The sequence below is a fragment of the Kogia breviceps genome, chromosome 1 (genome assembly GCF_026419965.1).
Source record: "Kogia breviceps isolate mKogBre1 chromosome 1, mKogBre1 haplotype 1, whole genome shotgun sequence".
Taxonomy (NCBI): domain Eukaryota; kingdom Metazoa; phylum Chordata; class Mammalia; order Artiodactyla; family Physeteridae; genus Kogia; species Kogia breviceps.
In genome coordinates this window covers 166,784,298-166,811,349 of record NC_081310.1, presented here as the reverse complement: position 1 = coordinate 166,811,349, position 27,052 = coordinate 166,784,298, and the positions used below count along the sequence as shown (strand labels likewise).

Sequence of the window (27,052 nt, the reverse complement as noted above, 5' to 3'; positions counted from 1 at the left end):
CTCCGCACCCTCCACCCTGTGTCCTCTCACGTGAAGCTGCTCTGGCCCTGGCTCCCCTGCACTCAGAGACCCCAGGCTGGGGTGGCAGGAGCAGAGCCGTGGACACAGGGGCTCTGTGGTAGCGGGCTATGCCATGCATCTCTGGTCTCCGCCTGGACCTCGGTTCTCACCAATCTCCCTTCCGCCTCTCCAGGAAAAGGACCCACTCCCCATCGTCCAAGGATGAGCAGTCAATTGGGCTGAAGGACTCCTTGCTGGCCCACTCCTCCGACCCCGTGGAGATGCGGCGGCTCAACTACCAGACCCCAGGTAGGGTGGCTCTGCCCAGGCTTGCCGGTCTCTGCCGAGGAACCCTGGCCTCACCCTGGCCCCCATTTCTTTTTCCTCCCTTCTGCCCTTCTCCCTGTACCCATCCACTTTGATGAAGTGACCGAGGAACCCCTTCATCAAGAGCTGGACAGGCACCCCAGGGCCCGGGAGCCTCTGGGGGTCGGGGGCAGCTGCTCAGACCCGACCTTGTCTTTGGTCACGCCCTCCAAGTATGGGCCCGGGGCCCACACGGAGCCACATCCCAGCCCCGGGGTGGCCAGCCTCTGCACCTGTGCTCTGCCCTGCACACGAGAGGTTTGTTAGTGGGAAATGGCCCATCAGACCCTTGTGGCGGGATGGGGTGCCCACATCTGGCCCTTCCTGGTGGCTGGCCCCAGATATTCTGTGCGAGTACAGAGACCCCGCACAGGGCTTGGTGCCTGCCTTTCCTTCCCCGCCACTGTTACAGGGCTCTCTGGCTGCTCCTTCTACCTGAGCTGTCACTCCCTCCCTATGCCCCAGCAGACACGGCTCAGACCTCTTCCCTGGGGGCAGGGTCGTTCCTCGGCTCCCAGATGCTGCTTCCATCATGACGCCTCCCACCCTGGGATGGAATTGCCTCGGTGACAGAGCTCTGTGGAGCCAGGAACTGTCTTCCTCTCCCATCCCTGGTGTGGTGCACATGGTGGATTCTTGTTGAGCACCTGTGAAACAAACACAAGGCAGCTGAATGAATGAGTGAACTATAACACACAGGGTTTGTGTGTACACGGGCTGCTTATTGCTGCATGTTTAATTACCGCAAAACTTCATGGCTGAAAACAACAACAATTATGTACTATTGTCACCGTCTTTATGAGTCAGAAATTCAGACGGGAGCGTAGCAGGAGCAGTTTGTCTCTATTCCAGAATGTCTGGGCCCTCGGCCGAAAGATTCAAAAGCTAGGAGCCAGAATCATTTAGATCAGGGGTTAGCAAACTATGGCCCGAGGCCAAATGCAGCCCACCACCTGTTTCTGCAAATAAAGTTTTATTGGAACGCAGCCACTCCCATTCATTTATGTATTGTCTGTGGCTGTTTTCATACTACAAAGTAGAGCTAAGTAGGTATGATAGACACCATATGTCCACAAAGCCAAAAATATTTACTATCTGGCCTTTTATAGAAAAGTTTGCTGGCCCTGGAATTCTGGAGACTCATTCATTCTCATGTCTTGTGGTTGGCACTGCAGTCAGCTGTGAGCCCACCTGAGGTTTTCGGCTCTCATCCTGTGGCCTGGGCTCCCTGACAACATGCTGACTGAGTCCCAAGGGCACGTGTCCTGAAAGAGAGAGAGCCAGGCTGACTTAGCAGGCTGTTGCAACCAGGTGTGATCAGATCTTCGAGGAATCAAAGCTCCAGAATGCTGGGGCCTAGAGGGCAGAGAAGCCTCCTCTGAGAGGGATGCCAAGCCGTGTGGGCCTTAGTCGGCCAGAGAGGGGGTGGGAGGGAGCGGAGGGAGCTCCCTTCGATGGCAGTAGCATGTGGGAAAGCAGCTTTCAGGCACTGTGTCCTGCAGCACTGGAGCTGGGGATGTTGAGAGCCCAGAGATGAGTCTGGAGGGCTAGACAGAGGTCCGGTCACAGAGGGACCTGCACGCCAGGCTAAGGGGTTTGGACTTTGTCTTGAGGGTTCCAGGGAGGCATTAAAGGTTTTCAGCAGGGCAGCAACAGGGTCAGAATTGTGCTGTAGAAACATAGCTCTGTTTGCCATGCGGAAGGCAGATTGGAAGGGGAGAACTTGGGGAGGCAGGCCGAAGGTGCTGAGGACCTGGACGAGGCGGGTGGCAGTGGGGAGACGTGAGCGAGACCTAAGCAGCAGGGCTCAGGCTTGATTCCATGTGGGGTGAGGAAATGGGGGCGGGGGTCCCAGGATGCCTCTGTGGTTGCTGGCTGAGCATTGGGGTGGGAGGGTCCAGGGAGACTTCCGCACCAACATCCTGGCTGGAACCACGGGCGTGGGGCATGCCAAGGAGCCCGCAGTGGTCAACGCCTGCAAATAGATGGGCTCTCCCAGGAGAAGGGGGCGGGGGGATGAGAACAGCTGAAGGGCAGCCAGGGAAGGAGGTGAAATGATAAGGAAGGATGGGTGAAGGATAGCCAAGGAGGAGGAGCCAGAGGGAGAGAGAACTCGGTGGGTGGGGGGGTGGGGGAGAGGAGTGTCCCAGAGGCCAGGCGGGGAGGGCTGTGCTAGTAGGACCCAGACGGAGGCCTTTGGCCTCGGCAGTTGGGACCTTGGAGAGTGTGTGGTGGGCGGGTCCTGGGGGCAGGAGCATTTCAGTGGGCTGAGGCACAGCGAGTGAGTGAGCAAGTGGTTGTGAAGGCCCTGCTGGGGTCTGAACCCGGGCGAAATGGCAGGGATCTGAGAGGGGAAGGCGGGGTGGAGCACAGGAAGTCACAGGTGGTATGAAAAGGGATGGGGGTCCAGAAGGACAGGAGGCTGTGACCCCGGGCGGGCCGTGGGGAGAGGGCACAGTGAGGGTCACCCGAGGTGCTGAGATCAGGGAACAGGGCTGCTGGCGGGGAGAGGTGTCTTTGTGCACAGGGCTGGTCTGAGAGGGAACTGGTGACCAGAAGGGGTGGCGTGGATGGCAGCAGTGTCCACGGCTGAGGGTTTCCTTCTCATTTTTTTCGTTCAGCAAATGTTTATTATTTTCTCTCATAATTTAACTCTTCTTCAGAAAATGCTTCAAATGCACAGAAAAGCTGAAAGAGTGATACAGTCCCCATCTGCACATCCTCGTGTGGACTCACCCTTCTGTTTCTCACCACACATGCCTCATCTCTCTCTAAAAGCACACTTCCCTTTTGCCAGTTCATCTGGAAATAGCCAGGGTCAAACTTTGATACCAGAGGGCACGAGGTTGGCTTGGACCTAGACTTCCGTCGTAGAGAGAGGCCCCTGAGGCCACCCAGGCTCTGGGTGGGAGATGCTTCTGCTCCTCGGGGGGCAGAAGGGGCTGCGGTGGGACTGCCCCTGCGAGCCCCCAGCCCTGCACTGCGTTCAGCAGCAGTGTAACCAGAGGTTAACGGGTTTCCTTCTCTTGCCCTGCTGTTTTTGTTCTTTTTCTCTGCAGGTTCCAGTGTCCCCAGTTGCCCGAATATCTCAAGTTAGTTTTCTGCGTTCCTGTGTTTGGGGCCCACTCTGGCTTCTGTGTGTTTCCTCTACTTCTCTCACCCATCGCCTCCCTCCTTCTCTGAGTTCTTCTCTCCCCTTTCCTCTCTTTTCTCCACCTTCTCACTTCCCCGCCGTCTTTTCTTTGTCCATCCCGCTCTCTCCCCACCTTGCCCCCTTCTTCCCGCCCTGTTTTCCTTCCCGCCACCCTGTCTGTCTCTGCCTCTCGCCTCCCGTCTCAGTCCGACCCCTCTCCCGTCTCAGTCCGACCCCTCTCCCGTCTCAGTCTGACCCCTTTCCCATCTCAGTCTGACCCCTCTCCGGCACCTCTCCTGTCTCCCTGCCTCCCTGTCCCCACATCTCCCTCCTCCCCTTTGCTTCTCCCTCCGAGTTCTTCCACGTCTCTGCCATGTACATCGTGATCACTCCATCCCCATGCTGGGTGCTGGGACAGGGACATCACCCAGCCTCCCATGGTGACTGGCGCCAGTGAGGGCAGGAGCGCTGTCCAGAGGCAGGACCCGCAGGCGGGGTGCAGGCTGAAGCAGCCCAGCCCCATCCTGTCCACTGCCTTCCACCTGGGCTTCTGGCCCCGGCCTGGGAGGGGGGAGGCCACCCATGCCTGTGGAGAACCCGCCACTCAGCACCGTGTCACACGGACATGCTCACTCGTGCTCACAGCACACACCCTTCCACCTCTGTCCTCTCCAACCCCCACCCCCAGCCACTGTGTGCCCCGCCATCCCTGTCGCCGCATGTGCCGCCGCCTCCATGCCACCAGTGACGAGTGCTCCATGGTCACACATGTCCACATGTGCACATACATGCATTGGGGCTGTCTCCGCCACCCCACTCAGGCCTCACGCTAACTCTGCCTGTGTGTGCCCTGCTCCCAGGTATGCGAGACCACCCGCCCATCCCCATCACCGACCTGGCAGACAACATCGAGCGCCTCAAAGCCAACGACGGCCTCAAGTTCTCCCAGGAATACGAGGTAAGACTTCCTCCCTCACCCCCGCTTCACACTCCCACCATGTGCCTGGCCCCAGACCCGCTCCTTTCCTGCCTCGGGCCCCAGGCTTCTCCAGAACACACACTGGAGGGGTCAGCAGTGGCCAGCAGGGAACTCAACTCCTCAGGTTCTGGGCCTGACAGAGGCCCTTCCAGATCCCCAGGTCAGGACACTCAGTCACATGCCCCGATGCTAACAGAGGCAGACAGGTCTCTGTCTCTCTCTCTCTCACACACACACACACACACACACACACACACACACACACACACTCAGTAATAACAGCTGGCATTTATGGAGAGCTTCCTGCACACACACACACACACACACACACACACACACACACACACACACACAGGTCAGTAATAACAGCTGGCATTTATGGAGAGCTTCCTGCGGGCCAGCTCTAGGCTAGGCACTTTGCATACCATTCTGCCCTCTCCACACCCTATGAAAGGGATACTGGTTATCCCATCTTACAGATGAGGAAGCTGAGGCTTAGCAAGGGGAAGTGACTTGCCCAAGGTCACACAGCTGATGAGTAGCGGAATGTGTCTGGCAGCCTGTACCCCGCACATACATGTGCTCACGGGTGTTCTCAGGGTGCAGATCACAGAGACGGGGAGCTGGGGGGCCTGAATCTTGCCACTTGGGCTGCACAAACCCTCCTGCTCAGGGCCCTCCAGGTACTCCCTTCACTCTGGCCTGAACCCGACCTGCTGGGGACTCAGACTTAAGAGCACTGCTCCTGCCCAGAGTCAGGGCTTCCAGGCGCCCAGTTGGGGAGGTGCTTTGCTAGTGAAAGGGGTGTTAAGGAGGTGATAAGGAGAGCCCCGCCTCCTCTAAGGGCGTTGGTGTTGTTAAGACATCTTCTGCCTCTGCCCCACTGGGCCCCTCCAACCCCCCCTCCCCTCCCCCAGCGCAGCCCGGCACAGGAGGCACAGGATGACGGGTGGATGGATGGGTGATTGACCGGCTGGCTCCACCCTGCCTGTGAGCCCGCCCCACTCCAGTCAGATGTCCACCCTCAGCTGGGCTGCTATCGCGGGCACCAGGGCTCCCCTTCAAGGGCTGTGAGCCAGGTTTCCGCAGAGGAAATTGAGCTTGGCTGGGGAACTGATGATCACCTGTGCCGCGAGGAAGGCGTGCCGCTTCTCCCTGCAGAGCGCCCACTGGGGGCCTGCTCTGCGCAGGCCCGCCATGAGGGGGACGGAGCCGCTAAGGCGGGCTCCCCGCCTCCAGCTCCTTACCTGGCCTGGTCTCCCACCCGCACTCATCCAGTCCCATGGCCCACGCCGCCCTTCCTCCCATGGGGCTCTGCGGCTCACTGTCCAGACTCGGTGTCCCCCATCCACCTTCTGCCACTTCTCTGCTCCAGTCTGCGCTTTCCTCACCACAGCCTGCTCCTCCAGGAAGCCTCCTCTGGCCACCCGGCCTGCCGAGGGCTTTCCTGCAGCCAGGATCCCATAGCTGTGTTACCTTTAATGGTCAGTCAGTCGCTCATCTGGCATCGTCGGGCACTTAGCCTGCGCTGGGTGTTGGGGATGTGGAGGCAAGTGCCCCCAGGGAGCTCAGCCAGTGGGGAGATGAGTGCAGACAGATGAGAGACACTGACTGTGACCTCATGCCCTGGGGTTAAACATGCAGACGTGTGGAGAAGGTTGGCCGGCCGACAGCACCGAGGCAAGCAGGTTAGGGGTGGGGTGTGCTGGGGTCTCACGGAAGCAGCGCTCGCTGACCCGTGGAGAGTAACAGGCTGGCGCCAAAACCTGGGGGACACGACGGTGTGCTATGCTGAGAACTTCGGGTGGTATTTGTCTGTAAAAGGAGGGTAATAATAGAACCTGTTTCATGGGAGGATTAGATGAGGGAATACACGCAGAGTGTTGAGAACAGTGCCAAGCACACGGTAAGTTTTCGCTGAGCCTCAGCTGTTATTATTATCATCTGAGGCGATGAGGAGCCATGGAAGACATTAAGCAGGGAATTAATCATCAGATCTGCATTTTATAAGGATTGTTCCGGCTGCAGGACTGAGTGGGGCAAAGCGAAGAGGCAGGGAGATGCCAAGTCTGAGCAGAGGTGGCCTGGCTGAGGCCCTGGCAGCAGGGTGGAGAGATCCGAGGGGCTGGGAGTGATGGGATGGGGCACAGAGGAGTTTTGAGGACGACTTGCAGGTTGTGGCCGGGGCTTTGGGGTAAATGAGGACAGTGCCCTTCCCTGAGATGGAGCCCCAGCAGCAGAGCCAGGTTTGCAAGGGGAGCTGATGAGCTCAGCTTGGCAAGGGTTGAGACCGACGGAGTGTGGGATGTCCAGGTGGGATGTCCAAGGGGCCGCTGGCTATTCAGACTGGGAGCTCTGGGCTGCAGCTGGGGTTATGGCAGCTGCAGCATATGGGCGTAAGGTCCTGAGAGCAAGTGAACTCACCCAGGAAGGGCTGGAGAGGGCAAAGAGGGCCCAGGAATGAACTCCGGAGGAGCACTGCTTCCTGCCTATGGGAAGGAACAGCCAGAGAGGGAAGAGGAGAGCTGGGCAAGGCCGTGCAGCATTGGCCAGAGCCCCAGCAGCATTGGGTCGTGCACAGCTGGCCGCCGTTGCTTCTGCAGTCATTCATTAGCTGGATTCAGGGCTTGAGGGACTTCCCTAGCCCCCACCCCACTCCTGACCACTCTCCCGGGCGAGGGGATTTGGTACCTTGGTCAGAGGAGTCTTCGGTCCATCGCCTTGCTGATCAGTGCCGTGCCAGCCTCTTCGCTCCGTGGCCAGGGGAGCTGGTGCTCAGCCTTCACCAGCACCATGCGATAGAGCAGCTGGCTGTGACCTGGGAGCGAAGGCCGGATGTGGACACTACCTGGAAGACTGGGTCTCCCTGGAGGCACTAGGTAGTCAGCTCTTGCCCCACTCCACCTGCCTCCTCCATTCCCTGCAGTCAATTGACCCTGGACAGCAGTTCACGTGGGAGAATTCAAACCTGGAGGTGAACAAACCCAAGAACCGCTACGCCAACGTCATTGCCTACGACCACTCTCGAGTCATCCTTACCTCCATTGATGGTGAGCCGAGGGTGGGGCCCCCTCCCATCCCCTTGATCTCCTCCTCGCTGGGTGACATTTCATCCTCCAGAAGAGGCCCACGGGTCCCAGGGTGCACCGAGGAGGTATGGACTGGGTTGGAGGCCCCAGGATAATGCTCTCCCATGTCCCTTCCTGTTCATAGGTGTCCCGGGGAGTGACTACATCAACGCCAACTACATCGATGGCTACCGCAAGCAGAATGCCTACATTGCCACGCAGGGCCCTCTGCCTGAGACCATGGGCGACTTCTGGAGGATGGTGTGGGAGCAGCGCACAGCCACTGTGGTCATGATGACACGGCTGGAGGAAAAGTCCCGGGTAAGGCTGTGCAGAGCCCTGCCCAGGGCGGGGGAGGGGGGTGGCAGTGGATACTCAGCCACCAGGTTACTTCAGACACCTTTTCCCATCCCTGTGGGAAGAAGCTCCTCAAGGGACTTGCCAAGTGCTATTGTTTTCCTGGGGTGTCTTCATGTCCCAGCTGCTGGATGTTCCTGGGATGTGGCATGTTCCCCATATACTAGTGGGTTCCCAGCATGTTAATATGTTGCCCCAGATGCTGTCATTTTCCAAGAATGTTAATATGTTCCCCAGTTGCTGGCATGTTTCTGGGATGTTCACGTGTTCCCCAGATGCTGGAGTGTAGCTGGGGCATTAACACGTCTCCTAAGTTAATTAGTGGAAAGAGCTGCTGTTATCTTCTTATGCACAGCAAAGCGTTGACTGGAAAGTAATATTTACAGAGCTTGAAAATGGTGCATAAACGTTATGGGTAAATTTGGCAGAAAATGTGCCTGGTGAAATCTGGTCATGAATAAACAATTTTCAATTACGTCCCCCGTTCCCCTGGTGAGGGCAGGGGTGGAGGCATATCGTGAGACCATGATAGGCTTTGGTGAGGGGTGGTATAATGGATCTGAGAGCTCGGGACTGAGGGCCAGACCTTCCACCCTGCTTCTGCCCGCCTGAGCCTTTGGGTACCTCCAAACACCCTTGCACCCTGCCCTGCTGTCCCTCTGCAGGTGAAGTGCGATCAGTACTGGCCAGCCCGTGGCACCGAGACCTACGGCCTCATCCAGGTGACCCTGCTGGACACGGTGGAGCTGGCCACCTACACTGTGCGCACCTTTGCGCTCCACAAGGTATGGTCCTGCCCCGGTGCTTGTCCCCCAGCCGGGACCTATGAGGACAATGGTCTGAACATGGCGTGCTGGCAGGGAAAGGGGCGAGTGGGAGCCCGGTGTTGGAGGTCGGGGCTTGGAGGTGTGAGCGCACCATGACAGCCGGTGCCATGGGCAGCATGGATGGAAGCAGCACCCGAGCTCCTTCAGGCTGCTCCGTGTGGCTTCTGAGTCCCCTTGGAAAGCCGAGGTCTGGCCTCAGCATTGGGGCATCCTGCCCTGAGTCTGTAGAGGGCACACTCCCTGGTCACACCGTCTCTCCCCGCTCTCCTCCCCAGAGTGGCTCCAGTGAGAAGCGGGAGCTGCGTCAGTTCCAGTTCATGGCCTGGCCAGACCACGGAGTTCCCGAGTACCCGACCCCCATCCTGGCCTTCCTGCGGCGGGTCAAGGCCTGCAACCCGCTGGACGCCGGGCCCATGATGGTGCATTGCAGGTGAGGGAGTGCCACGCCACCGGGGGGTGGGGAGGAGGCGGGGTGGGCCCCTGCCCAGGCTGAGTCCGTGTCCTGCAGTGCGGGCGTGGGCCGCACGGGCTGCTTCATCGTCATCGACGCCATGCTGGAGCGGATGAAGCACGAGAAGACGGTGGACATCTACGGCCACGTGACGTGCATGCGGTCGCAGCGCAACTACATGGTGCAGACCGAGGACCAGTACGTGTTCATCCACGAGGCGCTGCTGGAGGCCGCCACGTGTGGACACACGGAGGTGCCCGCTCGCAACCTCTATGCCCACATCCAGAAGCTGGGCCAAGTGCCTCCTGGGGAAAGTGTGACTGCCATGGAGCTGGAGTTCAAGGTGGGCTCAGGGCTGGGCCTGCCTGGCTCCAGGGCCTGGACTGGGTCCCGGGGACAGTGCCCCAGGAAGCCAGGCCTGACCAGCCCCTCCCTCTCGCTAGTTGCTGGCCAGCTCCAAGGCCCACACATCCCGCTTCATCAGCGCCAACCTGCCCTGCAACAAGTTCAAGAACCGCCTGGTGAACATCATGCCCTACGAACTGACCCGTGTGTGTCTGCAGCCCATCCGCGGCGTGGAGGGCTCCGACTACATCAATGCCAGCTTCCTGGATGGCTATAGGTCAGCACACTTGTGACTGCCCACCACGCCCACGGGTAGCCAGGCCTGCTCCTGGCCGGCTAGGGGCACAACAGAGTAGGGCCAGCCTGGAAGACCAGGGTGGGCTTCCTGGAGGAGGGGTGATCTGAGCGGGGCCCCAAGGGACTAGGCAGCCATGGGGAGACTCGGGGGACAGCAGCACCTCCAGCATGTCCAGTCTTATGTCCACCCCAGACAGCAGAAGGCCTACATAGCCACACAGGGGCCTCTGGCGGAGAGCACCGAGGACTTCTGGCGCATGCTGTGGGAGCACAACTCCACCATCATCGTCATGCTGACCAGGCTTCGGGAGATGGGCAGGGTAAGCACACCAGCCACCCCTTCTCTATCGTGTCCTTCCTCTCCCGGCCCTGTGAGCATAGCCTCAGGCCCCATTATCACCACCTGTGGCGTCCTGCCCCCGAATCCTCTGAAACCCGGAGCTCCCCTCCCCACTTTTCCCCCACCTGACCATGGGGCCGGGCCCTCTGTCCGCAGGAGAAGTGCCACCAGTACTGGCCCGCAGAGCGCTCTGCTCGCTACCAGTACTTTGTCGTTGACCCGATGGCTGAGTACAACATGCCCCAGTATATCCTGCGTGAATTCAAGGTCACAGACGCCAGGGTGAGTGGACAGGGGAGTGTGTATATTTGTACGAAAGCATGTCTGTAACCCTGCCGGAGCCCCTGTGGTGGGGCTGCCTGTTTGGTGCCCCAGCTCCAGCTGCAGGAATCGAAGGTGAGCTGTGGGTGTGCAAGCCCATTTCCCAGGGTGGCCTCGGTATAACGACCTCAGGGTGCTTACCTGTGCTACCGCGCTGTCCGCCTGCCCTGGGGGGCTGCCGCCTGAAGCTCCAGCCCTGACCCCGGCCTCTGCCACCTCTCCCAGGATGGGCAGTCAAGGACGATCCGGCAGTTCCAGTTCACGGACTGGCCAGAGCAAGGCGTGCCCAAGACGGGCGAGGGCTTCATCGACTTCATTGGGCAGGTGCACAAGACCAAGGAGCAGTTCGGGCAGGATGGGCCCATCACGGTGCACTGCAGGTGGGGCCGACCCCATGGAGGGCTGGGCGTGTGGGGGCTTGGGGGTTCAGGGGCAGGAGCCCTGACCCAGCACTGTCCCTGGGCAGTGCCGGTGTTGGCCGCACCGGGGTGTTCATCACGCTGAGCATCGTCCTGGAGCGGATGCGCTACGAGGGCGTGGTCGACATGTTCCAGACTGTGAAGACCCTGCGCACACAGCGCCCGGCCATGGTGCAGACGGAGGTACGCAGGCCACTGGCCGTGCCAAAGCCAGCTCCTCCCAGACACATGCTGGGGAAGGCTGAGCCGGACGGGTTCCCCGCTCGGCAGCCGTGCACTGGACACCAGTGTTGTGCGTGGCTCCCAGCTGGGGTTGCTCATGTCGGTCCTTACAGGGTACACGATCTTGGGGCAGAGTGGGGGTGGCAGGGGGAAGCCTGGGCAGATATCTGGATCTAGCCCCTGCTGCTGGCCAGCAGAGGCAGAGGCTAAGTCCATGACCCACTGGCTGCAGTGTGAGTGCCCTTGGCTGTGTGTCGGGGTATCCGCCATCACTGTCTGTGCTGACCGGACCCCTGTCCCGGCAGGACCAGTACCAGCTGTGCTACCGTGCAGCCCTGGAGTACCTCGGCAGCTTTGACCACTATGCAACGTAACCACCGCCCCCCTCTCCTCCGCTGCCCCCACCTGGGGGCTCCGGAGGGGACCCAGCTCCTCTGAGCCATACCGACCATCATCCAGCCCTCCTGCACAGGTGCTGCTGCTGGCAGAGCACAGCCCACTGGGATCACAGCGTTTCAGGAACATTGCCACACCGAACGGAGAGCCCAGAACTGCCCTGGGCGAGGGGGTGGGCCGGCAGGCAGGCAGGCCGGCAGGCGTGCACTGAGGCCACGTCTCTGTCCGCCAGGCCTGCCCCGGAGCCCCTGCGAGCTCTCTGTTCCGCTGCCGCGTTTCTCATGCTTCTTCTCGTGGGGGGGATGGGAGCAAAGCCTCCTTTTTTATACATAAAGTGGGGTAGACAGGGATTCTAGCCTCTTCCCTCTGACTTTTCCTTTTGCAAATTCTTAACTGCAGAATGGGGTTGCAGTGTAGCTTGTGTTCTCTTTTGAATTCGCTCTGGACCCTTTTTTGGTACGACTTTCACTGCTGAAGGATGGAGTGTGCCTTCCTCGTGTGTGTGGAGCTGGGGCCGCCAGCCTGCGCAGAGGCATCGCTGATCCAGCTGCTCTTCCAGCCCTTCAGACAAGATCCTGTTTTAGCCAAATGCAGGGAAAGTTTTTTTTGGTTTAATTTCTGTTTTGTTTTTCCGTAAGAGCCTTATTTTTGGCCCCATAGACAGTGGTGGGCGGGGCGGAGATAGGAAGCACTCATCCCCAGTCGTCTATTGCAGTGTGTGTTTAACATTCACAGCCCAGAACCACAGACGTGTCTGGGGGAGCCTGGAAAGGCATTCCTCATCACCGTCGTCTGCAAAGTTTAAAGATAAAGCAAAGACAAAAAACAAACAGACAAAAAAATCCAAAAAAAAACAAAAAACAAAAAAAAAAACACAAGAAAAAAAGAGAGTCATCCCCTGGCCTCTGCTTCCAACCCCTGAGAGGGGAGGTGGCTCCGTGCACCTGGGGTTCCCTCTGGGTCCACAGAGCCTTGCTTTTTGTCCCCAGCATTGTGGGATGGCGCGGTGTTGGTAGGCTGTGGGTCTGGCCGTGTGGCCAAGGCAATGGGCACCAGTCAGGATGTGTGCCATGCCCCACACACCTCTGGGCCAAGCAGGGGTGCAGCTGGCCCTTCAGGTCCATGCTAGTGGGCCTGGTAGCACATATCTGTCCTTGGAGCAGGGGCCAGATGAATCCCCTCCCTGGTTTGCAGCTGTTTTCAAAGCCCCTGAGAATCGCTCTTTTCCACTCCTTCAAGATGCCCTCCTAAACCAATGTGGCAAGACTACTGGACTTCTCTCAGTGGTACTATACTCAGTCCTTATTATCTCGGCTTGCTGAGGGGCAGGGAGCGGCCTCTTCCTCTGGGCAGCACTATCTAGGTAGGTAAGTGGGGGCGGGAAGGGTGCATAGCTGTTGTAGCCGAGGGACTTGAGGTGGACGTCCCCAGATCTAGCTAGGTGGTCAAGATCAACAATCCAGGGTTGGTAATGTTGAATGAGACATTCATTTTTACCTTGTGGATGCTAGTGCTGTAGAGTTCACTGTTGTACACAGTCTGTTTTCTATTTGTTAAGAAAACTACAGCATCATTGCATAATTCTTGATGGTAATAAATTTGAATAATCAGATTTCTTACAAACCGGGCCTCTGTCTCGGCTCTTTCTGGAACCAGAGTCTGGGCTCTCTAAGTCAGTCCCTAGGGGTAGGTTCTGCCGATTTCCTGCTTCTCAGGAGACAGCGAGGCTGTCCTGAGGACCTGTGAGAAGACGGGCTCCTGGCCTGGTGCCCACTTTCTGACGGGAGCCTGAAGACTGAGCCACAGTGCGTGGAAGGAGCGCCTGCCATGGGCTGCGACTCCCCAGGGCCAGAAGCACCGCCCCTGCCTCTCCTCACCCCCACCATGTTCTGGGTCGCCACGTTGTGGGTACCAGGACTCCCCAGGCCACACACATCCCCTTCCGTCACCTCCTCCCTCTCTTCCTCCCCTGCCATAAGGAGAAGGATGGCACTGTGGCAGTGGAGACCAAGAAGGTATGGAAATTGGTTAGTAAGGACTCTGGTAATTCTTGCAATATGGGTACTGGACACAGTGTGGCCGTCTGGGCCCTGGACACACGGCAACATCTGCAGTGGTCTCTCCACTGGTGATCAGATAAGTCCTACCAGGTTGTCAAACCATATGGAACTTCTGGGGACAGAAGACAAGCAAAACCCAGAACAAGTGAGGAAGAGAAATACATGTAGTCAGCAGTGACCAGACTATAGAGAGTGCCACGATGAGCCCAACGCAGAGGTGCTGTGGGTGCACTGAGGCAGCACCTCACCCTGCGGCAGAATCAGGGAAGGCTTCCTGGAGGAGGTGACATAAGCTGGCTTCTGAGTGTTTCATAGGGTGAGTAGGGGTTACTTTCAAACGATGGGAACAGCATTTCTGATGGAGAGAGCAACTTGTACAAGGGCTTGGAAGCATGAAACAGACCAACAAATACGAGAAACTACAAGGAACACACATGATCCGGGTAGGGAGACATGAGGCTAGAGGTAGGCTGGAGGCAGCTGACGGGTTTGAGGTGATTGAGAATGGGATGCAGGTGTCCCTGCTGGGTGAGATGCCTCTGTACTGCGCTATGCCGCCTCCTTTGAGGCCCTCACTGCACTCTAGTGTTGCCAGCTGTCCCCCTGGGGGCTCTGAGTGACCAAGGCCTGGGATCGGGGCTCTTCTTGGTTTCCCTAGCTCCTAGCTCACTACCGGGCATATTTCTATTTGTTAAGAAAAACAACACCATCATTGCATTACTTGATGATGTTAAATTTGAATAAATATGTCCTCGTGAAAAAATGAGCCATTAAACATTTGCAAGTGAGGGTAGCTATCAGATTATCACTTGAGGAGCGACAGCATACAAACTACCAGGCAGGCAGACCACAGGGCAGGTAAGCGCCGGTGCTGGGACCCACACGCACCTGGTTATGTCTGCTCCAGAGTCCCTGCCCTTTCCACCCGCTGGTGTCTACCCCCCTCCCCTTGGCTGTCACCCCCCCCCCAACCCACTCCTCCAAGGCTCCCCATCCACCGGTCCCCAATCGGGCATCCCTTCCTCCCTCACCCCCACATCCAACTACTCACCAAACCCTCCCCATTTGGCCTCTTCTGCACCTGTTCCGTCCTCTGCATTCCCAGGACCACCGTCTCCTGCAGCCATGCCTGCTCCCTGGTCTGCCTGCCCCCAGCCCTGCTCCAGCCAGCCCATCCCCAGCACTGCAACCAGAGTGATTCTGTTGGCAGACATGACCATGGCACTGTCCTGAGGAGACCCTGCCAGGGCCTCAAGAGTTGGCCCGGACTCCACAGGTTTCCGAGGCTGCAGGACCCAGGCTCTGCAGCCTTACCACCCCTCCTCGTCCTTGACCCCCGCCTTTCCAGTCATGACCTCGTCTACTCTTTTCGTGCTTGCCTCAGCATTCTCTCAGCTCCAGAGCTGCCCATGAGCTAGTCTCCTGGAACATCTCCCCTTCCACACCTCTCTAGCTGGCTAACCTGGTCATTAGTAGTTCTTTCAGGAGCTGTGCAAGCTCCTGAAATTGCTTGCTGTGCAAGCAATTTGAAATACATATTTTTCATGTAATCCTCACAACAATGTGTGGGGTGGGTCCTACTATGCCCGTTTTGTAGATGAGAAAAATCAGGTCTCATCCACTCATTCAACAAATACTTGAGCATTTGGGATGGGTGAGTCCCATCAGTGCAAAGACTCCTGCCCTTGTAGTGTTTATACTCTAGCAGGAGGAAATGTGATGCACACAGAAAATAATAAATGTATATATAGTTTGTTAGAAAGTGATGTGTCACGAGGTGGGGGGGAATTAGAACAGGCACATGGGGAAGGTTTTGTTACTAATCAGGGTGGTCAGAGGAAGCATCATTGAAAAGATGGAATTTTAGGAAAGACTTGAAGCTGGCGAGGGATTTTGCCTAAACGTCTTCGAGATGAGCATCCAGGCTGAAGGAGCACATGGAGCAGAGGCCCTGGGTGGGAATGTGCCTGATGGGTTGAGGCAGGTGTGCCCATGACGCTGTGAGCAGGGCATGGGAGCAGCGGGAGATGAGCTCAGAGAGGAAATGGGGCAGCTTCTAGGCCAATGGGAGGACTTCGGCAGAAATCCAGGTGTGGTGAGCAGTGGCCAGACACTGGTTCTGTCTTAGAGGCAGAACTAAGGATTTGCTTCTGGACTGGATGAGAGAAAGGAGTCAAGGTTGACCCCACGGTTTCGGCCTGAGCAACTGGAAGGATGAAGTTGTCATTTATTGAGATGCGGAAGCTGTGCCAAAGGGTTGAGTAACTTACTCCAGGCTCCCAACTGGAATTAGTGGGTCTGCCTGACTCCAGGGCTCTTTCTCCACTGCTACCTGCCCATAGCTAGAGACAGAGTTAGATGCACAGAGAAAAAAAATATTTGGAAGGAAATACACCAAGAGTTGTGAGGTTGGGTGATTTTTTTTTCTTCATAATTTCCAAATAATCTGTAAAGAATATTACTCTAGGGCTTCCCTGGTGGCGCAGTGGTTGAGAATCCGCCTGCCGATGCAGGGGATACGGGTTCGTGCCCCGGTCCGGGAAGATCCCACATGCTGCGGAGCGGCTGGGCCCGTGAGCCATGGCCGCTGAGCCTGCGCATCCGGAGCCTGTGCCCCGCAACAGGAGAGGCCACAACAGTGAGAGGCCCGCGTACCGCAAAAAAAAAAAAAAAAAAAAGAATATTACTCTAGTTTTTAATAGAACCAAGTTTTAAAATGGTACCACCAATAATTCATTTTTGAAAACAACAAAAATCTTCCACATAGAAGTAAAAACATTAAAGTCCCCATCCTCTCCCTGCCCCCCCAACTCCCTGGAGGGAGTCCCAATTTAGTCTGTATTCCTCTGCGTGTTTTCTATGAATATACAAACGTGTATATAAACTATTTTTTATACAACTATAGTCATATTGTTCATATCTTTCTGCAAATTGCCCTTTTCATTTAAGTATATTAGGGACTTAAACATGTTAGTTTTTTAACATTTTTTAAACTGCTACATACTCTTCTGTTATAGATGTGCCATAATTTTTTAAATGGTTATCAATATCGTTTTTTATTAAAGAAAAAGTGGATGCACATGTCTTCTTTAATAAAAATAATTCAAACAGTCTTAAAGGATACAAAACAAAAGTTATGCTTTCAAAAAAAAAAAAAAGTTATGCTTTCCTCCCTCTTTTCCCAACTCCAGTTTCATTTCCTGAAGCTTTTTTTTTTTTTTTTTTTTTTTTAATATTTATTTATTTGGCTGCACCGGGTCTTAGTTGCAGCATGTGGGATCTTTAGTTGCGGCATGCGGTATCTAGTTCCCTGACCAGAGATTGAACCCTGGCTGCCTGCAATGGGTGCGCAAAGTCTTAATGGCTGGACCACCAGGGAAGTCCCCCCTGGAGCTTCTGATTTTAGTTTTTCGGGTGTGAGCAGTACATCTTCAAACAGCTGAGGAGTTGCACCTTCAACCAAAGTTGCACCTTTAGTAGATATACCTGGTGAGTCCTCACAATAAAACCTGTGGAATTTGGTCAATTTATGTGAACTCCCACCTGTTCCTCCTGATTTTGTTACATATATTTTTACTTTTAATTCTTTGGGGGCTCCCTCATTACTTTAAACAATATATTTAAACATTTATTTCCTGATTTATCACCCTAAGCAGTATCCTATTGATTACCCTCTGTGAGGAACGAGAAAATTAGCTCACTTTCCTTGATTCTCTCTCCTCTCTCATCCAACTACCATTTTTTATTTCACATTGTCAAGGCTTATAATACTTTCTGATCTATTAGTATAATTAAGTCTTTCATCCTAAACATCGAGAACCTATAAATAGGTTCAATTTCAAATAAGTCTTTCTCTGCTTTTTTCTTTATTTCCTTCCCTTCTGGAGCACACTCAGCTGCTGCAGTTTCTTACACAGCATGTTGAGCCTTTTTCTTTACTTTGGTGCGGTGCCTCTCACAAAATTTTTTCCTCGTAGGATTATAAACTTTCTGATTTTTGTATTACTCACAATATCTTTTTCTTACATTCACTCTCTTTTTTTTTTTTTTTTTTTTTTTTTTTTTTTTTTTTTTCAGTACGCGGGCCTCTCACTGTTGTGGCCTCTCCCGTTGCGGAGCACAGGCTCCGGACGCGCAGGCTCAGGGGCCATGGCTCACGGGCCCAGCCGCTCCGCGGCATGTGGGATCCTCCCAGACGGGGGCACGAACCTGTGTCCCCTGCATCGGCAGGCGGCCTCTCAACCACTGCGCCACTAGGGAAGCCCCACTCTCAGTTTTAACTTTGTCTGGCAAGGGCTTCTGTATTAAAAAAAAAAAAAAATTGTCCTCAGAAACTTTTAAAGCTTCTGTATGAATCAGTTGTTGAAGGAGGAGGATTATATGACACTGTTGATGTTTTGCTAATGGGTTTCTTTATCAAGTTACCCTGCTGTTTGCCTGGGCTCCCACTTTGATTTTTTATTTGTAAATTCTGAACTTAAACCCAGTCCAGGCTTCTCTTGGGAAGAATGACCCTTGACTCAAGGATCTTGGGCTGTGGTTTTCTCAGCCCTGATTTCTCCATCAATATGAGTTCATCTGCTTACTATCTTTGGAATTTTTATGTTTGAAAATACTTTGGGGCTTCCCTGGTGGCGCAGTGGTTGAGAGTCCGCCTGCCGATGCAGGGGATACGGGTTCATGCCCCGGTCCAGGAAGATCCCACATGCCGCGGAGCGGCTGGGCTTGTGAGCTATGGCCACTGAGTCTGCACGTCCGGAGCCTGTGCTCGGCAATGGGAGAGGCCACAACAGTGAGAGGCCTGCGTACCGCAAAAAAAAAAAAAAAAAAAACCTTTGGCGTATGGTTAATGTGAGTATCTAAACTGTTTTTCCCCCCAATAATTATTTGTTTAGATCACCTTTCTCCCTGTACTGATTTGTAATGCCTCCTTTTTAATCACATATAAGGTTATTATAAGTACAGAATTTACTTCTGGGCCTCAAGTCTGTTTCATTCATCTGTCTAGTCAAAGCCAGAACTACTCATTTAACTTTTGTGGCTTCGTTTTCCTACCGGATACTGCTAGTCCCCCAGCATTATATTTTTCTGTTAAGACTAATTAGTGTTAGTCCCCTGTTTTTCTTCCACTAGATATTATTGTTTGAAAATTCCATCCTCGATTTTGGTTGCAGATAAAATTGACAGCAATGTATCTGAAGAATATATGTTAATGTAAAAGAAAGAAAAGCTGGTTGGAGTCTAAATGAAGCCTAAAATTTGGGATCAGAAGTAAGCTTGCTCATCCAGCCCTGCTGAGAGGGAGGAAATGCTGTCTGTTGTGTGCAGCCATCCCAGTTTCTAGAACGAGGGCTGTAATGCATACAATACAATACAGCCTCTTAGCATCCCCAGGGTCCACAGCCTGGCACTTTAGACCATGATGTTTTCCTTCAACAGTTGGCTCATCTCTCCTTGAATCCTGTACTCGAGGTTTATCTAAATACCGTGGTTTCTTTTTTTTTCTTCTATAAATTTATTAATTTTATTTCTTTTTATTTTTGGCTGCATTGGGTCTTCGTTGTTGCGCATGGGCTTTTCTCTGGTTGTGGCGAGTGGGGACTTCTCATTGCGGTGGCTTCTCTTGTTGCAGAGCACGGGCTCTAGGCGTGGGCTTCAGTAGTTGTGGCATGCAGGCTCAGTAGTTGTGGCTTCCAGGCTTTAGAGCGCAGGCTCAGTAGTTGTGGTGCATGGACTTAGTTGCTCCGTGGCATATGGGAACTTCCCAGACCAGGGCTCAAACCCATGTCCCCTGCATTGGCAGGCGTATTCTTAATCGCTGGGCCACAGGGAAGCCCCTAAATACCGTGGTTTCTTAAGTACACTATGCTAAACCTTTGTAACAATCAAGGGGTTAAATCCAAAGCTTTCAAATCAATAAGAACAAAAGTAAACACCCTAATAGGAAAATGGGCATGGACACAAATAGGCAATTTACAAAAGAAGATACACAAATTCCAGTAAACCTGGGGAAGATATTCAGTCTCTCTATTAATCAAAGTGCAAATTGAAAGAACACTGAGGTACTATTGTGCAACTATCAATTTGGCAAAAGTTATGTGTTAATATGATGTGGGGATCTGAGCACTCATATATTGCTAGTGGGGATATAATCTGGTTCCACCCTTTGCTGGGAATATTTGCAATATCAAAAGCCTTAAAATATACTTTACCTGTGACCCAGTGATACACATTTAAGAATGTATATAAAGGAAATGACCATACAAATATTTTAAAAATCTCTGGGCAAAGATTCATGGCAGCATTGTTTATAATACTGAAAAGTTAGAAACAACCCAAAATATACACACACACATAAATAAAGTCTACAGCCTTGCTCAAGTGAATATGAAGACCATCAGTATCTGCATCACCTGGGAGCATTTTAGAAACTGAATCTCAGGCCCCACCCCAGACCTACTGAATCAGAATTTGTATTTTGACAGTTCCTTAAGGCATTTGTAAATTAGAGAAGCACTGGCAAGGATATACACTAAAATGTTAGCAGTGATTTTTCCAGGTGATGATGTTCTCTGTTTGGGTTTTTTGTTGGTTTGGTTTTTTGCAGCAATCCCCCACCCGCACCCCAACACACACGCCTTTCTGGACCTCAACTATAAAAAGGGGATCTCCATACTACTTTTTTCCATGCTAACAGTGGGGCCAAGAAGGTCATAGACAGAAAAAGTTCTGAAAACTCCAGGACAAATGGGGGTCCTCCACCCACAGGTAGGACAGATTACTGCCCTCTCCCTTGGTGGTCCTCCAATCCATTCTCCAAACAGCAAATCTTCCAAAGTGCAAATGTGATTCTGTCAACCCTCCTTAGAACCATTTTATTCTCATCTAAACGTAATCCAATTTCTTATAAGGCTACAAGGTCCTGCTGGATCTGGCATCCTGTCACTCCAGAGCAATAAGGTCCAACCACATGGTAGCATAGTTCCCTCGGGTTCCTAGTTCTCTCTCTCTCCCATCTTTTCTTTTCACACATCATGCCCTCCCTTTGCCTGGAAACTTCTCACCCCACCACCTCGCTGACTGCCCTCTAGCCCCAGGCCTCCTGAGGCCGGGATGTCACCTCTTTCAGGAAGCCTTCTCAGGCTGCCCAGGAATGGTTAGTGGCCCCAGTAGCATAGGTGCCTGGTCTATTGCTCCACAGTTGGCTTGTCAGATTCGTGAAGGTTGAGGCCACATCCCCACAGCCTTTGGTCTCTGCATTGAGGCAGGACATTTTGAGGCCGGGATTCAGTGACCTCCCTAAGGTATCCACCAGCTCTGTCATTCTGCCCTGGCTCAGATGTGGTTTTGACCTGGAGCAGGGCTGCTGACTGGGACTGGATATTTTGAGGGGGGTGCAGCCAGCTCCTTGGCAGGATGACGAGGAAAGGAGTTGTATCTCTCTAAGGCAGAGGACGCCCCGGGAGCGTGCCCCTCATAAACATGGGTGAGGCCCTCCAGCTTGCCCCAGGGCCTGCCCCTCGATGCTCCCTGTTTTAAATGCATTTTCTAGTTTCTCTTCCTCTGATGTGTACTTTTTTCATAAAAATGTGTCCGTGGTAGACAAACATACCAGGCTGTTGTCGCACGTGTCTGGATGCCCTTCCTGGCACACCTCACCCAGGACAAGTCCTTGAGGAATCCTCTTTTGGCCACTACCTCCCCCACCCTCGGCCAGACAGCCTCACATCCAGCTGTGTTGTTGGTCCAGTAACCATAGCACTGTGCTGAAATTATTACTCGTTCTTCTTCAGCTGTTCACATACTAAGATAGGAAAAAAAATACCAAAGATATTATGCAGGCTGTGATGCAGAAATGAAATGCAAATTGACATTATAATTATTGTTTGATTCATCTGTCTCCTCCACCGGCAAGGACCCTGTCTCACTTGCCTCCCAGCCCAAAGTAGGGACTCAATGAAGGTTTGCTAAAAGGATAAAAGGGGAAGTGTTTGACCTGGCCCTGAGGCAGGAAGTAAATCTGTTGGGTGCGATTATGGCTGGGTTGCCAGAATACTCATCCTTAGAATCTCTACTCCCACGTCCTCCGAGGCCCTTCCTTTCAGTCCTACCCTGAGTACACACCCTGAGTCAGCTCCTAGAGGGACTTCCCACACCCCTAACCTCCTTAACTAGGAAGGGGTCTGCATCTACCGCAGCAAACTCCACTCTTTCCCTAATGAACTGCTTTTCTCCCCATGCCCCACACCAACGGTAAGAATGGCTCATATGGAGATTTCCCAAGGAATAATTTTATTTTTGAATTTTTGAATTTTATTTTTTACACAGCAGGCTCTTATTAGTTATCTATTTTATACATATTTGTGTATATATATCAATCCCAATCTCCCAATTCATCACACCACCACCACTCCCCTTGGTGTCCGTATGTTTGTTCTCTACAACTGTGTCTCTGTTTCTGCCCTGCATACTGGTTCATCTGTACCATTTTTCTAGGTTCCACATATATGCATTAATATATGATATTTGTTTTTCTCTTTCTGACTTACTTCACTCTGTATGACAGTCTCTAGCTCCATCCACATCTCCACAGATGACCCAATTTTGTTCCTTTTTATGACTGACTAATATTCCATTGTATATATGTACCACACCTTCTTTATCCATTTGTCTGTCGATGGGCATTTAGGTTGCTTCCATGTCCTAGCTATTGTAAATAGTGCTGCAGTGAATATTGGGGTGCATGTGTCTTTTTGAATTATGGTTTTCTTGAGGTATATGCCCAGTAGTGGGATTGCTGGGTCATATGGTAATTCTATTTTTAGTTTTTTAAAGAACCTCCATACTGCTCTCCATAGTGGCTGTATCAATTTACATTCCCACCAACAGTGCAAGAGGGTTCCCTTTTCTCCACACCCTCTCTAGCATTTGCTGTTTATAGATTTTCTGATGATGCCCATTCTGACTGGTGTGAGGTGATACCTCATTGTAGTTTTGATTTGCATTTCTCTAATAATTAGTGATGTTGAGCAGCTTTTCATGTGCTTCTTGGCCATCTGTATGTCTTCTTTGAAGAAATGTCTATTTAGGTCTTCTGCCCATTTTTGGATTGGGTTGTTTGTTTTTTTAATATTGAGCTGCATGAGCTGTTTATATATTTTGGAGATTAATCTTTTGTCCGTTGATTAGTTTGCAAATATTGTCTCCCATTCTGAGAGTTGTCTTTTCGTCTAGTTTGTAGTTTCCTTTGCTTTGCAAAAGATTTTAAGTTTCATTAGGTCCCATTTGTTTATTTTTGTTTTTATCTCCATTACTCTAGGAGGTGGATCAAAAAAAATCTTGCTGTGATTTATGTCAAAGAGTAGGAACAATATTTTTTAAAGAAAGAAATAAATGAGGATCAACCAGGACCTGGACTGCACTTTGACCTGTGAGGAGGTTTTGGCCCCAGAAGTAGGCTCCTCAATCTCCCCCGCAAAGACCTTGTGTCCCAGGCCTCTTTCCAGGGATGGTCCTTTCCAGCCTCCTCTCTGGCACATTTTCAGGGCAGTCTCTGCAGTTACTCCAGTCTGAACTCCTACGTGGTCCTAAAGATTTAAATCCAACAAACACATGGTATACACCTATAATGTGCTATAAGAATACCTGCTAGCATCACTAACCACTTAAATGTGCCAAACACTTTACCTGCATTGTTGAAATTTATTTCCCCCAACAGCCCTGTATAGTAGCTCATATCAGTATCTACTTTTGCAGCTGAAGACTGAGATTCAGAGAGGTCAAACAACTCACCCTAAGTCACACAGCTACAAGGGAAGCAGAATCTAGATTTGAACCTGGATCTGTGTGATTCCAGAGCCTGAATGCTTAACTATTATACAAAGTGCAATCTGTGTGGCTTCATTTATCTGTTCTTTCCACAAATAATATTCCAGGAATATTCAATGAGTACTTACTATGAACCAGACATTGTACAAAGTGGTGAGATTTGATGGTGGAAAAACAAAGTCCTTTTCCTTAGCGGCTTGGTCTGGTGGGAAACAGACATCAGTCACAAAAATCTTACACACATACATAATTACAGACTCTTCTAGATGCTCTACAGGAAAAGTGCCTAAAGCAAGGAGAACAGCATACAGCTGGAGTGGGAGTCAGAGAGGCTTCTAGGAAGTGGTCTTTAGTAAAGCCCCTGAGGCAGAGGGGGGCACAGCTCTTTTAAGGAGGGTTTTAGAAAAACAGAACAAAGGCCAGCGAGGCTGGAGCCCAAAGAGCAAGGGGCAGTGGGGCAGGATGGGGTGGAGAGTGGGCAGGGGCCAAATCACTCAGAGCTGGTAGGTCAGGGCAAGGAGCTTGGAGTTCATGGTGAAGGCACAGACATCTTTTCAACGGTTCTCAATAGAGCACTGAATTCAGATTTGCTCTTTAGAAAGATCACCCTCCCTGCTCTTTGGAGAACAGGTTGGAAGGGGCAGTGGTTGCAGGGGTCCAGAAGAAAGGTGATGTGGCTTGAAGTGGGATGGTAGTGCCAGGGGTGGTAAGAAGAGTAGGTTCAGGATAGAGTTTTGAAAGTAAGGTCAATAGGACTGGATGTGCGCTGCAAGAGAGAAGAATCAACACAGACTCTGGACACCTGGATGAAGACTGGTGCCTTTACTGAAATGGGGAACACCAAGGGAGGAGTGGGTTTAGAGGAGAACCAAGAGTTTGCTTTTGCTGAGTTTGAGGTGCCTGTAACTTAGAGGGATAGAATTGTCCTCATCTTTGTATCCCCAGCGTCGGCACAAAATAAGCACCCAGAGGCGCTTATTTAAAAAGTCTTTTAAAAAATGAATGCACAATGGGTAGAATTTGAGTCAAGTTTTGAAAAATGGATGGGGTTTGGCTTTGAAATGAAGATATTTGGGTGCCTGTTTGTTTCAAAACGAAACAAAACAAAACAAAAACCAAATAGAAAGTTGGTGGAAGCAAAGGAGAAGGGAGTGATTGTGATGTAGAAGTGGCCCGCGGGGCGCCTCTTGCTGCAGCTCTCCAAGGCTTTTGTGCCTCTGCCTGGAACAGTGAGTGAGCCATCCTCTGCATAGCCGGAGAATAAATCAAAGCCAGAAAGGAAAATTGTGTTTTTGTTAAATGTAGAAATCCAGGGTGTATTTGTGGGTACGTGTGTGTCGGCCTTGGAGCATTTTTATATTTGTATTTTTATATTTCATAGGCTAGAAGGCCCTGGTCTTTCCAACTGACTTTGTCTGCAAGGCTGAATTGAGGCTGGATTCTCTTCCTATGTACGTGGACTGATCTGGCTGCAGAAGCTCCCCCGCACCCACACCCCAGTGATCCAGGTTGAGCAGGTCAGGCTGTGTCAATCTGTTTCCAGTGTTTATGGATCATGGCTTCTTTCCTGGGCAACTAGTTATCAGGCCCTTTGTGTAGAGCCTCCCAAAGCTCTGGAGAAAAATGTTTACATTCAGCAGCTAGTGTCCAGAGGCAAGGGTTGGAATGTGACTGACCCAGAGGTGAACACCAAAGGCATCATTAACATACAAACATAGTACTTCCTGTTCGTTTACTCATTCAGTTCATCATTCATTCATTTATTTGACAAATATTCTCAGGCTCAGCGTTTGTTTCAGGTTTCTTAACCTCCCTGCCTCCCAGTTTCCTCAGCTATAAGGTGCTGAGGATCTTGGTGAACAAAACACAGATCCCTGCCCCCATGGAGGCAGATATTCTAATGGAGAGAATTAAATAATAGAAAAATAAATAGAGCAAATAAATTAAGCATGTAGTGGTGGTCCCGAAAAGCTTCACTGAGGAGGTGACACATCAGCAAGGCCCTGAAGCCGGTGAGGGAACAAGCCATTCAGACTTAGGGGAGCAGGAAACTGGAGCAGAGAGCTGGGGGAGGAGTTACACAGGGATGGGGGTGGGGGAAGAATGTAGGCCATTATGAGGACTTGGCTTCTCTCCAGAATGAGATGCAAAGTCATTTGATGGTTTTAAGAGGAGGAGTAACATGATCTGGCATCTACTATTTAAGAATCACTCTACCTGCTGAGTGTTGAGCAGACTGCAGGGGGCCCAGTAGAAGCAGGAATTATCCTGGTCAGGCTATAGCTGATGGTGGCTTGGATCAGGTGGTGACAATGGAGGTGGAGGGAAGTGCTGGGTTCTGGATAAATTTTGGAGGCAGGACAGAACTAAATGTTAATGTTAATGCACCAAAAGCACAATTCATAAAAGAAAAAAATTGATAAATTAGACTTCATCAAAATGAAAAACTCTTGTGCTTCCAAAGACACTATTAAAATGAAAAGACAAGCCACCGAATGAAAGGAGACACTTACAAAGCCTATATCTGATAAAGGACTTGTATCTAGAATATATAAAGAATTCTTATAACTCAATATTAAGACAAACAATCCAATTAAAAAATGGACAAAATATTTGAATAGACATTTCACCAAAGAAGATATGTGAATGGGGCTTCCCTGGTGGCGCAGTGGTTGAGAGTCCGCCCGCCGATGCAGGGGACACGGGTTCGTGCCCCGGTCCGGGAACATCCCACTGTGCCGCGGAGCGGCTGGGCCCGTGAGCCATGCCCGCTGAGCCATGTCCGCTGAGCCTGCGCGTCTGGAGCCTGTACTCCGCAACGGGAGAGGCCACAGCAGTGAGAGGCCTGCGTACCGCAAAAAAAACCAAAAACAAACAAACAAAAAAAGAAGATATGTGAATGGCTAATAAGCATATAAAAAGACACTCAACATTGTTTGTCATCAGGGAAATGCAAATTAAAATCCCAATGAGATACCACTTCACACCCTATAATCACAAAGACAGTAACAAATGTTGGCAAGGATGTGGAGAAAGGGATGATGGGAATGTGAAATGGGAATGTGAAATGGTATGGCCACTTTGGAAAACAGTTTGGCAGTTTCTGAAAAAGACAACCAGGAATTTACCTTAAGACACAGAAATTCCACTCCTAATTATCTATCCAAGAGAAATGAAAAGATACATTCACATGAAAGCTCACACATAAATGTTGACAGAATCCCTATTCATAGTTGCCAAAAGGTGGGAAACAACCCAAATGTCAATCAGTACTACAAAAGAATACTATTCAGTATTAAAAAGGAATGAAATACTGATACATGTTATAGCATGGATGAATCTCAAAAACATTGTGCTAAGTGAAAAAAGCCAGACACAAAAGACCATCTACTGTATGGTTCTATTTAAATGAAATGTCTGGAAAAGGCCAATCTATATGGACACGAAGTAGATGAATGGTTGCCTGGGGCTGGGAATGGGGATAGAGAGTGACTGTAACTGACATGAGGGACCTTATTGAGGTGATAGATTTCACTGAGGTGATGGAAATGTTCTAAAACTGGATTGGTTGATGGCTGCATGACTTGGTAAATTTATTTAAAATCCTTAAATTATACCCTTGAAGTAGACAGATTTTATGGTA

At 51.8% G+C, this 27,052-nt stretch overlaps 1 protein-coding gene across 8 annotated transcripts in view; it reads left to right on the top strand.

Moving 5' to 3' along the window:
- Positions 1–13,144, top strand: part of PTPRF (protein tyrosine phosphatase receptor type F) — an 86,916-nt gene extending 73,772 nt beyond the window's left edge. For 4 of the 8 annotated variants that reach the window (XM_067009521.1, XM_067009518.1, XM_067009505.1 and 1 more), the window contains 14 exons: positions 194–309; positions 3,426–3,458; positions 4,360–4,457; positions 7,405–7,528; positions 7,692–7,867; positions 8,569–8,688; positions 9,006–9,160; positions 9,239–9,524; positions 9,625–9,803; positions 10,017–10,143; positions 10,320–10,445; positions 10,710–10,864; positions 10,951–11,086; positions 11,431–13,144. In XM_067009521.1, the coding sequence (XP_066865622.1) occupies positions 194–309; positions 3,426–3,458; positions 4,360–4,457; positions 7,405–7,528; positions 7,692–7,867; positions 8,569–8,688; positions 9,006–9,160; positions 9,239–9,524; positions 9,625–9,803; positions 10,017–10,143; positions 10,320–10,445; positions 10,710–10,864; positions 10,951–11,086; positions 11,431–11,499 (1,900 nt within the window). In that variant the 3' untranslated portion in view covers positions 11,500–13,144. The remainder of the gene's footprint in view (positions 1–193; positions 310–3,425; positions 3,459–4,359; positions 4,458–7,404; positions 7,529–7,691; positions 7,868–8,568; positions 8,689–9,005; positions 9,161–9,238; positions 9,525–9,624; positions 9,804–10,016; positions 10,144–10,319; positions 10,446–10,709; positions 10,865–10,950; positions 11,087–11,430) is intronic. The other 4 variants (XM_059062928.2, XM_059062920.2, XM_067009526.1 and 1 more) reach the window with 1 other exon arrangement.
- The last annotated feature ends 13,908 nt before the right edge of the window (positions 13,145–27,052 follow it).